Source organism: Cotesia typhae, unplaced genomic scaffold, assembly GCF_013202065.1.
Source record: "Cotesia typhae breed Kobodo isofemale line unplaced genomic scaffold, CoteBio_Ctyphae scaffold_152, whole genome shotgun sequence".
Taxonomy (NCBI): Eukaryota; Metazoa; Arthropoda; class Insecta; order Hymenoptera; family Braconidae; genus Cotesia; species Cotesia typhae.
The window spans coordinates 10,262,985-10,275,545 of record NW_027423776.1 but is presented as its reverse complement, the minus strand read 5'-3'; the positions used below and the strand labels follow the sequence as shown (position 1 = coordinate 10,275,545).

Below are 12,561 nucleotides of genomic sequence, written 5' to 3'. Positions count from 1 at the left end.
TGTTACACTCATCAAGACCTTTCATTTGAGTACCCACATCAATTTTTCATATATTTTATATATATATGTATATATCAAAAATATATGAAAATGCATGTGGGTACTCAAATGAAAGCTCTTGATGAGTGTAACATCGAAATGAGCTTATATTTTAAAAAACGTCAATAGTTAAAAAAATACAATGCAATTTAACAAAAGCCATTATTTAATAAAGCAAAATTTTATTTATTTATAGTTCACAAATTTATTGAATGTTAAAAAATACTTATTGAAATTTAATAAATTAAATAATTGTCATTAAATAAATTAAATTATTAATAGTTAATAAATCCTTCTGTCAGTATTTAAGTTCCTTGGTGGGTTAATAAATTATATAGATATAAATTAATTCCACGTAGAAATAAAATAACAACAATTCTTAATAATAAAAAAAATAGTTTATTTGGTAAATTAGGCAGAATTCATCTATTTACACCCTTGTCTTTAATTTAGAGATGTGAAAGATGTAATCAATGGGCTTAATTGGTCTACTTTGACGTAACTGTGGGTGGTGGTATTTATTGAGAATTATTGGGCCGTGTAAGTGGATGTAAGAGGTAAATGTAGCTGGTTTATGACGAGAGTGAAGGACTGGAACCCTTGAAGTTATTTTGTTGGAGGTTCTCAGCTTTGCGCTCGATTCCTACGAATTTTAGCTGTTCTGTTGTTCCATATCTAGAAGAAAAAAATTAAATAAATAAAAAAATAAGATATACAATACAAATATTCGATTGATTTACAGGAAATTTATTTTTGAGTGAAGGTACCTGTAGTCTAAGAATAATTCTTCGCCGGGTTGAATGGCTCGTTTCGCGTAAACTGCAATCTTGTGGTCGCCATTTACCATTATTATCTTCGCGTAACAGTTGGGGTTGATCGAGTGATTAGCGAACCTCATTTTGTTGCCCTTGCGCGTTGCATCCACTACAAAATCTGAAAAAAAATTCATAATTCCAATAAATATTTTTTTTTAATAAAAAACTTTGACTAAAATTTTCATCAAAAATCGATGATAATTTTTTTCAGCCACCAATTAATTAAAAATAGATATTTAAATTATTTCTTTAATTAATTACTAAATAATATAAAATATAAGGACTATTTTTAATTTTTTAAAATTCAATGGTCATTATTTTGTATCATTTATTTAAAAAATTTCTTCAGAAGAAATTATTAAAAATTTTTTCAGAAAAAATTATTTAAAAAATTCTTACCATTATTAAGATTAAAAAGAAAACTGGATATAATTTTATCATAAATTTTTCCCCTTCTGTCAGCTTCATCCTGACTGATAATTTCGCCGCGATACTCTGAAATGAATTCGTTCTTGACCGCGGAGCCCTTGAGAAAAATTCCCCAGCCTGCGACTTCCGACGGCGCCAGCAGAAGGTGCTTCTGCAGTCCCCGTTGGACCCCAACATTTTTACAGTTCATCTTGGAGACATCAAACTGGTCAGAGCCACAAGTCTGACACAGATCCGGGTCGCATTCACGCCACGAGATGAGGCAAGGACACTGCCTTGTATTGCAGTGTGCTTTGCAATTACACCCGGGATATCTATTCTCGCATTCTCTTGAGCACTTGCAATACTTTTCGCAGAAGTTCTGAGAGACAACGCACGAACACGATTCGTCACACTCCTTATCTGGATGATCACACGGCTCGTACCCGCATAAATAACTCTTGTCTTCATTTTTCAACAGCTGCTTCTTCCTAAACCGTATTGACCAGACGCGCTGTTTCGCTTTTACAACCCGCGGAGGACTCAGTTTCTCTATTTTCTCGGTAGGAATATCATGGCCTTCTTGCAATGCAAATTTGTAAACGTCTTGACATGTTTTTGTTAAAATTATTTGAGCTACTGCACATGGGTTCCCTGGGAATGCTGGATAGACTGCACGGAAAAGAGTTTCTTCCGAACCGGTCCATAATATTTCTCTTCTCTCATCAATCTTTGATAATGTAAACTTTGAATATTTGTTTATTTTAACGTCTTCCTCTGCTATTATTTCCGTTTTTGAATCCTCGTATTTTAAAGATTCGAAACCTTCTTAAAAAAATTCAATGTAAAGATTATTCCATTTTTTTAAATAAATTAATAAATAAATAATAATAATAATAATAATAATAATAATAATAATAATCTATATTATTAAAAGATTGAGAAAAATGTTGAATTCGAAAAATGTTCTATCTCTAGAAATATAATTAAGAAATAATTTTATATCTTGTGAACTATTGACATTTTTTAAGATCTAAGCTCATCCCGATGTTACACTCATCAAGAGCTTTCATTTGAGTACCCACATCAATTTTTCATATATTTATATATATTATATATATGTATATATGAAAAATATATGAAAAATGCATGTGGGTACTCAAATGAAAGCTCTTGATGAGTGTAAGCTCGACATAAGCTTATATCTTCAAAAACTTCAATACTGTTAAAAAATTTAACATACAAATTGTTTAATTATTTTAAAGATTAATAATAATAATAATTTTAATTACTTTCATCCTCAATATTTTGACTATTTAACTTTTCTTTATCATTATTTTCAACATCATCGCCTAAATATTTTTTTTCTGAAGAAATTAATTTCCCCTAAAAATAATAATTTTTTATATTAAAAATTTAAATATAAAAATATTAAAAGGCTTAAATATTGTATTAAAAAAAAAAAAAAATACTTTATGAAGATAACAATTTTCACCGCAAGGTTCTTTAGATATTTCTAGCCCAGGTCCCATTAATTTTGTTCGGTCCAAACTGTTTTTAGTACCTGTTAAAAAATTAATTTGATTTAAGAAGAAAACAAATTGAATAAATAAAAATAAGAATTTAACATACGATGAAGAAGACAATTATACTTGAAACATCTTCGACAGAAATATTTCTGGTACGAACATAGCGCTTGTTCTCTTGACAAACTTTTGCAGTCGACACTATCAATATTCGGTGGAGCTTCTGCTACTGATGTGTCTAACGCTTTTGTCAGACGTAAATATTTGTTTAAAAAGTCTTCTGGTGTTCCTTTATCGACAAATACCGCGGATATTGCCTAGTAAATTATAGTTTCAATTTTTTTTAAATAAAATAAAATTAAAAAATAAAAAAAACTTTTGAAATTATGAAATTTTTTAAATATTTTTTTTTTAATTAATTAAAAAAACTTACTTTGAAAATATTTGGTGATGGCATTCGCGTTATTTTAAGAATAGCTAAATCATTTTCATCAGATTTACATTTTTCATTCAGTGTATATAGTGAAGGATTGTCATATTTCATTAACGATTTAACGAGCTCTAAAAATATATCATCATCTAATGCACCTGATCTTCCGTGGATCTGTTAAATAATTTTTTTTAATTTATAATAAATAATAATTATAATGAATTACGCTCATTATTTTAAACATAAATAAAAAATCAATTATATACAAACAAATTTATTTAGATAATTTTTTTAAGATTTCTTCGCTTAAAAAAAAAAGCACTTTGCAACTTGTCAATAATTTGAAGAAAAAAAAAAAAAAATAGACGAAATCCAATACCTTGCCGTTATAGTGTATGAGTAAATCTACTAGAAAAGTGTCATCATCCTTTAAAATTTCATTTTCCATGTAAGGAAGATTATTCAGTACAACTTCATCGTCTACTCTAACGTTTTCTTTTATCGGCGTCCAGAAATATGAAGAAGGAATAGCTTTAACTGGATCTAATTCAACGATAGAGCAATTTTGAGCTTCAACATTTTCATCGACATACTCTATTTTCGCTATGTCTTCACACTCTGCTTCTTCACTACCCACTTGCCAAGTATTTCTACGTTGACATTCGTTCAGTTCGATTTTAAATTCTAAAAAAAAAAAAATTAAATAAAATAGTGAATTTCTAGATCCATATTTATGAAATGACCCTGTATCTTGTGAACTATTGACATTTTTAAAGATATAAGCTCATCCTGATGTTACACTCATCAAGAGCTTTCATTTGAGTACCCACATCAATTTTTCATATATTTATATATATTATATATATGTATATATGAAAAATATATCAAAATGCATGTGGGTACTCAAATGAAAGCTCTTGATGAGTGTAAACATCGGGATGAGTTTATATTTTAAAAAATGTCAATAATTAAAAACTTACGTTCAATTTTTTTCTTATTATCTTTCCACAAAATATTAACTTTATTAATACGTTTCGACTCTCGTGACTTAATTAATTTTCTATACTCATATTTCACATGTCTTTCCCATTTAGTTTCCATTTTTGTTTATTTTTATTTTTATTAATTACAAATATAAATAATTGACAATCATACTTAATAAAAATAAATCTAAATTAATTTTAAAATTATTTATTTATTATTTATTACATCAATAGGCAGTTTAGTTATAAGTTAAATATTTTACAATTATCGAGTTAACTACTGAAAGACTTGAGTCGTACTGATTGACAATCTACAAGTACAAATTTATGGTGTAGGAAAATTCATTTAGGTACAATTACAATTATGTATACGCATATGTATATGTGTGTTTGATAATACTAATGAGTATTAACAAGAAATATGAATTACGTCGTTACCAAAAAATGTATACTTGTAATTTTATAAAAAAAAAAAAAAAAAAAAAAGGCCAGTTTTTAAATCCGGGATAAAATTATTTATATGTAAAAAATATAAACATATTTTAGCATTGAATAAAATTTTATTTAATTGGCCTTAATTTTTTTTTTTTATAATTTATAAAAAAGCGCAATTAATTTTTTAATGTTAAAAAAAATTGAGTGCTCAAATTTTTATCGTAAAAATTGATAAAAAAAAAAATTTTACAATAAAACGACGATACATTTTTTATAAAATGTAAGTCATAAAAATGATGAACATGAACACATCTAAAGGCGTTGAGCACTTGGGAATGATCAATAGTGCCAGAGCAGTAAATAAAGGTATAAAATTTTTATTACTAGCAAACTTTAAAGGCTGATAATATATTTACATTGTAAATGTAAATTTTTATCATAAAATCAATAGATTTTTCTCTAAAAATATAGAGACTTTAAAATGTCTAGATTGATTAGACATATAAATTAAGCAATTAATTATTAACCGATAAATTAAACGTCGTATTGACAACTGTGTAATATAAATTACAAAAACTCCATTTCTCGCTCGATTCCGACGAATTTAAGCTGTTCGGTTGGTCCATATCTAGAAAAAAAAATAAATAAATAAATGAGATTTGTTATAAAAATAATTGATTGGTTTATAGGAAATTTATTTTTCAGTAAAGGTACCTGTAGTCGAAGAATAATTCTTCGCCGGGTTGAATAGCTCGCTTGGCGAAAATTCCAATCCTGTGGTCACCGTTAACCATCATTACCTTCGCGTAGCAGTTGGGGTTGATCGAGTGATTAGCGAACCTGATTTTGTTGCCCTTGCGCGTTGCATCCACTACAAAATCTGAAAAAAAATTCATAATTCCAATAAATATTTTTTTTTAATAAAAAACTTTGACTAAAATTTTCATCAAAAATCGATGATAATTTTTTTCAGCCACCAATTAATTAAAAATAGATATTTAAATTATTTCTTTAATTAATTACTAAATAATATAAAATATAAGGACTATTTTTAATTTTTTAAAATTCAATGGTCATTATTTTGTATCATTTATTTACAAAATTTCTTCAGATAAAATTATTTAAAAAATAATTTACATGGTTATTTCTCAATTATGTATCTAGAGATAGAGAATTTTCGAATACAGCCTAAATTCTTATCATAATAATATAGATAACATTTTTTTTTTAAATAAAAATACATACCATTATTAAGATTGAAGAGAAAACTGCACATATATTTGTCGTAGACCTTTCCCCTTCTATCAGCTTCATCCTGACTGATAATTTCGCCGCAATACTCGGAGATAAACTCATTTTTAACTGCCGACTCTTTGAGGAAAATTCCCCAGCCTGCGACATCCGACGGCGCCATCAAAAGATGCTTGTGCAGTCCACGCTGAACGCTGACATTTTTGCAGGAAATCTGAGTGACATGGAACTGGTCTGCTCCGCAAGTCTGACACAAATCTGGATCGCATTCTCTTACCGCAAGATAGCAAGGACACTGCTTGGTATTACACTGCGCTTTGCAGCGACAGCCGGGGAACCTGTTCTGGCACTCGGTGGAGCACTGACAGAATTTCTCGCAGAAATTCTGGGCTTGGATGCAGGGACACGAGTTGTCACAAGGTCTACCGGGATGGTCGCAAGGTGCGAAGTTGTGCACGTGGTTCGCACCCGAGTCCTTCTTCAGCTGGATTTTCCTGCAGTGCATTGACCAGAGACGGTGCTTCTTCTTCTTCTTGCGCGGTGGAGTGTAGTCTTTCAGACTCTCCACTGCGGGAATGTCATGAGCCTCTTTTTGCGCGAATTCGTAGACCTCTTTGCAAGTTTTGGTTAACATTATTTGAGCGAGAGCACATGGGTTCCCCGGGAATGCTTTGTAGAGAGCTCGGAAGACACTTTGTTCCGATCCAGTCCATATAAATTGACTCTCTTGCTTTGTACGCTTGTCCAAACCCAGGAGCATAAATGGCGACTGGTGATCTGGTTGTGCTTGCTCTTCTTCTGTTTTTTCTGTTTTTTCAGATTCGTGATTTACATTTTGCTTGAAATCTGTTGGTGAAATTTTAACTGTGAAAATTTATTATTTTATTATTATAACAATTCCAATATTAGAATAATAATAATAATAAAATTTAAGTTAAAATTATTTTTATCGTTATTTTAAGTGAAAAATTGAAGATAAAAAAAAAACATAAGAAATTTTTTTTTTTATATAAAATTAAATTTTCTATAAAAAATAACAGAATTATTTTTTTATATTTTTGATCTTTTAGATAAAATATTAATTTTGAAAAAAAATGAAAAAATTTTGAATACCCACATGCATTTTAACTATAAAAATTTTTTTTTAAATATAAATATACCCATTAAAAATTTTGATTATTTTTGAATCACCGAAAAACATATCAGAGGAAATATCAAAATATAAAAAGATAAAAATTAAGGTAGGGTATAAATTACCTTGACAATTTCCATTCTGACTGTACTTATTACTGTCATTGCTGTCCTCACTGCTAGCCTCATTGCCTGAATCAACACTCGCCTGTTTCCTCACCTTCCGTGGTCCGCGTTTATCATCACCTTCGTCATCCTTATTATCAGCAGCCTGAGCCGCTAATTTTTCCTTCACTCCCTCCAGATGCATATAACACTCGCTTCCACAAGGCTCGGAGAACGGTTTCAAATCTGGCCCCTTTCTCTTCTGCAGATTCGGTCCCGGGTGACAAACTTGTAAGCCTGATTTTACAAAAATCAATTATTAGAATTACAATTTTATAAATTTAAACCGACGTATCAAAATGATTGTTAAATAAATGTGAGATGATCTCTGGATGTCACTGCGCTAAACTAAAAACCCACTTAATATTTCGATTACCTTGCGGTGATGCTTCCCTGGATGCTTAAGTTATTTAAAATTAGAATTTTCATTAATAAAAATCAATTCTACTTCATTTTTTAATTAAATTAAAATTAATTTATACAAAAATAATTTAATAAAAATTATTAAAAAAAAAAAAAAATTAAACACTTACGATGTAAAAAACAATCATATTTAAAACATCTGCGACAAAACAGCGTGTGGAATGAATGCATGACTTGCTCTCTTGGTACACTCTTAGCATTGATACCGTCAATGTTCGGAGTACACTCTGGTGGAAGTACATTTGGATCTGAGCGTTCTGTCAACTCAATGTATTTTTCCTTCAACTCATCTGGACTTCCTTTGTCAGGAAACATGCTCGAGATGGCCTGAAAAATTTTATTTTGTTGATTAGTTTTTAAAATACTATCAACCTACAGTCGCTATGCGAGTCATTTGCAATGACACTAAATTTCTCTAAAAAAACCGATTTTATCATATGACTAAATAAAAAAAAAATAATTACATTGAAAATTTGCATGGTTGGTGAACGTCCCACAGGTTTTGTGTCCTTGGCATCCGTTTTATCCCCATGAGCGTCTTCTTTCTTATCTTTATCCTCTTTATCGCGAACTTTCCGTGTTGGCTCGCGGTCTTTGTCCTCTTTTTCGTAGGCAATCAATGCTTTGACGAGATCAATGAATATTGAGTCGTCCATGAAACCTGATTCTCTGTCACCGTGAACCTTAAAAAAATTTTTTTGTCAAAAATTGTTCAAAGAAAAAAATCTTGTTATGGAAAATAGATTTTTTTCTTTATGTTAAAATCAAAAAATTACCTTGCCGTCATAATTTTTAATAAGTTCCTCGATGAACGTCCCATCCTGGTCAAGGATCTCATCGCCCATGTACGGGATATTATGCAGCACGGTTTCATCTTCCACCATGAAGTTCTGCTGGATTGGAGCCCAGGTGTACATAGTAGGAATGGGAGTAACCGCATTAATGATTTTAACGGGGCAAGTCTGGTTGTCCGATTCAGAGCTCGTCACCTCGGCTTTTTTCATGCAGGACACGTGAGCTGGGACATCTTGCATGGCTATCCACGTGGCTTTGCCATCTGCCCAGCGCTTCTGCTCTGTCACCAGCAAATCTGGAAATTTAAATTTTCAAGTTTTATAAATTTTTATAAAAATTCTGAAATGATTATTTATCTGATAAATTAATTACCATTTTTTAGTAAAAACTAATGGAGTAGATATTTGATAACTTTTTTTTAAAATAAATTACTGTAAAAATAATTACAAAAAAAAAAATTGACATGTAGAAAAATTTTATAAAATTAAGTTAGCCGCCATTTTAAAATTTTTAGAAATTTTTTTTTATTAAAAAAAAAAAAAAAAAAAAAAAAAATTGTCATTTGTAAAAAACTTGAAAAATTATAAAATTTTATAAAAAAGAAAAAATACCTGTCATAACTTTGCGATTTTGATTCCATGCTATTTTGACCTCATCAGCACGCTTGTATCTTTTCATTTGGCGGAGTCTCATGTACTCCGATCTCACTCTTTTTTTCCATTCTGCAGTAACTTTTACTTTAGACATTTTTATTTATTTATCACACCAAGTGATTAATTTAAGATGTTGAAGAAGAATAATTACATAAATTATTTAATTTAATTTAATTGAACGTTACATTGTAACAAACTAAAGTGAACACACAACAATGCACCTTGCTGTTATGGAGGGTAGAGGTACCTCTACCCTCCATACTCGCTGTGTTGGCGCAAAATCAGCCATTTTTGTTTTTTTAACTCTTGAGTTAGGATTAGAGATGGCGCTACAGCAGGTTTTTTTAAATGCGCGCGCGTAAATTTAAATTTGAATTTTAAAATTAATTTAGCAGATATTTTATAATTTTTAGAATTTTTTTTTGTTGGAAAAATTGAATACAAAAAAATAAAAAAAAATTTTTCATTTGTAAAAAACTTGAAAAACTATCTGTGCAATTTTTTTTTTCTAATTTATTTATTAAAACAAATAACAAAATTAAAAACGCCGGCTAATTTTAAGTATTTTTTTTTTTTAATATATTATTTAAAAAAAACTCAACGGAAGAAAAATATACTTACATGGGTGTAGGGGGGGGGTCAAAAGTCACCAAAATTGTCCTTACATAATTAATGAATGGCTTGTTGCTCCTTAGCAAAAAAATTTATAATAAATAATTGACAACAAAATTAATTTTTAATTAAATCTGTATTTAGTAATCTGACCTCTTGTCTTACATAAATTTTTAAATTACATAAATAATTCTAATTTTTTACATTAAAAATTTCCGATTTTTGAGTAAATAAGGTGAAACACAATGCATGTTTATTTGCATTAATCATGTCATATTTTATATTAATTGTTATATATTTACATTAATATAAATGATCAGTCATCCAAATCCGATTTTAAATAAATCCAATCTCACAATAATTATATCATTTTTTACACATTATCTTGAACTTAAAAAATTGCCAATAATTTCAATATAAATTAAACAGAAAAATATAAATTCATCACTTCACTCACATTTATATAAATATAATACGAAAAAATTATTCATTTTTCATCTATTGATATTCATTCTGTTATCCGTATGATAAATATAACTCTTCTATCCTCATTACAATTTTTATTTATTTCAAGTTTCCAGTTTTTGTCAAAAATCTTTAAACAATCCATTTAGTTATGTTATTAATAGTTAAAATGAAAGTTAGTACCGTTGCTTAATTCATCTTCATTCACATATTGATTAATAATAATTTCTTCATTATTTTATACAGTATATATGGCTTGTAATGTCAATACACAATACACATGACACATTTTTTTACATTAATTAATTAATTAATTTATTTATTCATTAGTTCCCATGACTATAATTACAGATAATCATTAATAATATATATCGCCTAACTATAAGTTATACTTTTTATTTTTAAGGGTATTTTTTCCCCAAGTTTAACTACAAACTTCGCTTCCTAATCGGCAAATTAATTTTAAACGAGTTTCAAAATTATTTTCATTAAAATTTAATTTAATTAATCATCATTGATTGAATAGTTGAAGAGATTTAAGTGTTGCTTTCTTCAATAAGCTTTAAAATATTTTCCGTAACACTAAAAAAATATTTTTCATGCATGCGGATAGTAAATAATATTTTTTTTGTCGGCATTAAAATTTTTTTATAGCTTGTAAAATACTTTGCGAAGAAATGAATTAATTTAATATTCAATTAACGTTAATTTAATGATTTTTACCAAACAAAATTACGAAATAAAAATTTTTTAAATAATTTAACAACATAAAAATAAAAAAATGATCTTACAGAGTAATTTATATAATAATATGTTCATAAATGGGTCCCAAATGATTATTTTATGTCGCTTACACTAATATATTTATTATTACTCATACCTCTATTTTTAAATTAACATTAATTGATATATTTATTAGTATTTTCTTCAAAACATTAATGGTTTATATGATTGGACGTAATGCTAGTGATTTATAGTAGAATTATTTAATCCTAGACCTCCACAGTAGAATTGTTACTTTATTTTCTCGAGCTTAGATCGTTCTTAAGAACTCATCCATGGATTCAAAAAAAATTTGAAGTGTTTATTTTTGAAATATTTCGAGATTGCCGAAAAAGTACGATTTTTAGATATGTTAGATTTTAATTTGCAAGAAGAAAAATTCTTTAAAGAATTTATTTATTGTTTTAATGTAAAAAAAAATTAGTTTGTGTTTAATTCAATTTTTAATTAACACAAAAAAGTGTTAAATATTTAACACAAAATTTTTTGACGCATTGACGCAAAATTTTTTACTGTGTGACTTTTTATAAAAAAATTTTTTTATTAAATATTTAACATTACTTTGTGTTAATTTAACACCATAAATGTTAAATCTTCACATGAAAGTGTTAAATATTTAACAAAAAAAATTTTAACACTAAATTTTTTTTTTTTAAATGACGCAAAATTTTTAATTATTACACTTTAACATTTTAGAAATTCACACAGCGAATTTTACTGTTTAAAATAGTATTTTCTTTCATGTAAAAAATAAATTATAGCGGTTAAATGATAAATATTATAAAGTAATTATTAAAATCATGATTTTACTGTTCAAAATGGTAATTTTTAGCAGTTACTATAAATCAACTATTATTTATTACAGCTTACTTTTTTCCGTGCAGTAAACTATCGGAGATAAATTTAAAATTCAAATGAGTAACTTTAATAAGATAATATGGATAAGAAATGTTAATCTAATAACAACCTTAATCAATGATTACACTCATAATATTTATAATAATAAGATGAAAATATGTAAATAAGAGTTGTTGCAATTATTTAATAAAGTTAGAAACATATCTGTCCTTTTTTACCGAGAAACTTTGTGAGCAGTTTAATTCAGTAGGTTTCGGACCCAAGCGTTTATCTTCTATATACATAAATCTACATACGATTCTATGGAATATTCATAAATGGTAATTTTATATAAGCTTTGAGTCATTAGTAATAATAATTATTAATATTAGCCAATACAAATATATACACGCATACATAAAATATGCGCGCATAATAAACCCCAAAATATGAGTCGTAGGATCGATTGTCAAATCAGATAGATGGTAGTGTTTAATTGTAATAATAATCTTAAATTTATACTTTAAAAAGACAATTATGTTTATAGTTTTTTTTTTTTTTAATTATTTTCGATTATAGAAAACATTTTTAATATAAGCGTTTCTATCTATTCAATATTCATTCAAAATTTTAAACTCTTAATTCGTGTACTGTGTCCAAAATGGTAAAAGCAATTTTTTTTTTTTTTTTTTTTTTTTAAATTAATTAATCAATATCAATTATTAACACAGCAATAGATCATATATAATATATATTTATAGAATTGTTTTCAAGTTAACGAGAGGCCACGAGTATTCGATGCTGAAGGTA

General features: G+C 27.7%; 2 protein-coding genes across 6 annotated transcripts; both read right to left on the bottom strand.

The window, feature by feature from the left end:
- Positions 1–389: 389 nt before the first annotated feature.
- Positions 390–4,468, bottom strand: LOC141535842 (histone-lysine N-methyltransferase E(z)-like). 2 transcript variants are annotated; one of them, XM_074256000.1, is made up of 9 exons: positions 4,199–4,468; positions 3,598–3,902; positions 3,222–3,392; positions 2,895–3,105; positions 2,735–2,826; positions 2,555–2,648; positions 1,254–2,087; positions 807–972; positions 390–714 (listed from the first exon to the last, which is right to left on the bottom strand). In XM_074256000.1, exons 1-9 carry the CDS (start codon positions 4,317–4,319, stop codon positions 612–614), a joined length of 2,097 nt encoding a protein of 698 aa, XP_074112101.1. In that variant the 5' UTR covers positions 4,320–4,468; the 3' UTR covers positions 390–611. The 2 variants fall into 2 exon arrangements, with proteins under 2 accessions (XP_074112101.1, XP_074112100.1); XM_074255999.1 differs by having other exon boundaries at positions 391–714; positions 1,254–2,090.
- E(z) (histone-lysine N-methyltransferase E(z)) lies at positions 4,394–9,313 on the bottom strand. Of its 4 annotated transcripts, none has more exons than XM_074255994.1 (9): positions 9,013–9,313; positions 8,383–8,696; positions 8,071–8,289; positions 7,717–7,933; positions 7,560–7,583; positions 7,145–7,420; positions 5,882–6,751; positions 5,351–5,516; positions 4,394–5,264 (listed from the first exon to the last, which is right to left on the bottom strand). In XM_074255994.1, exons 1-9 carry the CDS (start codon positions 9,146–9,148, stop codon positions 5,204–5,206), a joined length of 2,283 nt encoding a protein of 760 aa, XP_074112095.1. In that variant the 5' UTR covers positions 9,149–9,313; the 3' UTR covers positions 4,394–5,203. The 4 variants fall into 4 exon arrangements, with proteins under 4 accessions (XP_074112095.1, XP_074112096.1, XP_074112097.1 ...); XM_074255995.1 differs by having other exon boundaries at positions 5,882–6,733; XM_074255996.1 differs by lacking the exon at positions 7,560–7,583.
- Between the last annotated feature and the right edge of the window lie 3,248 nt (positions 9,314–12,561).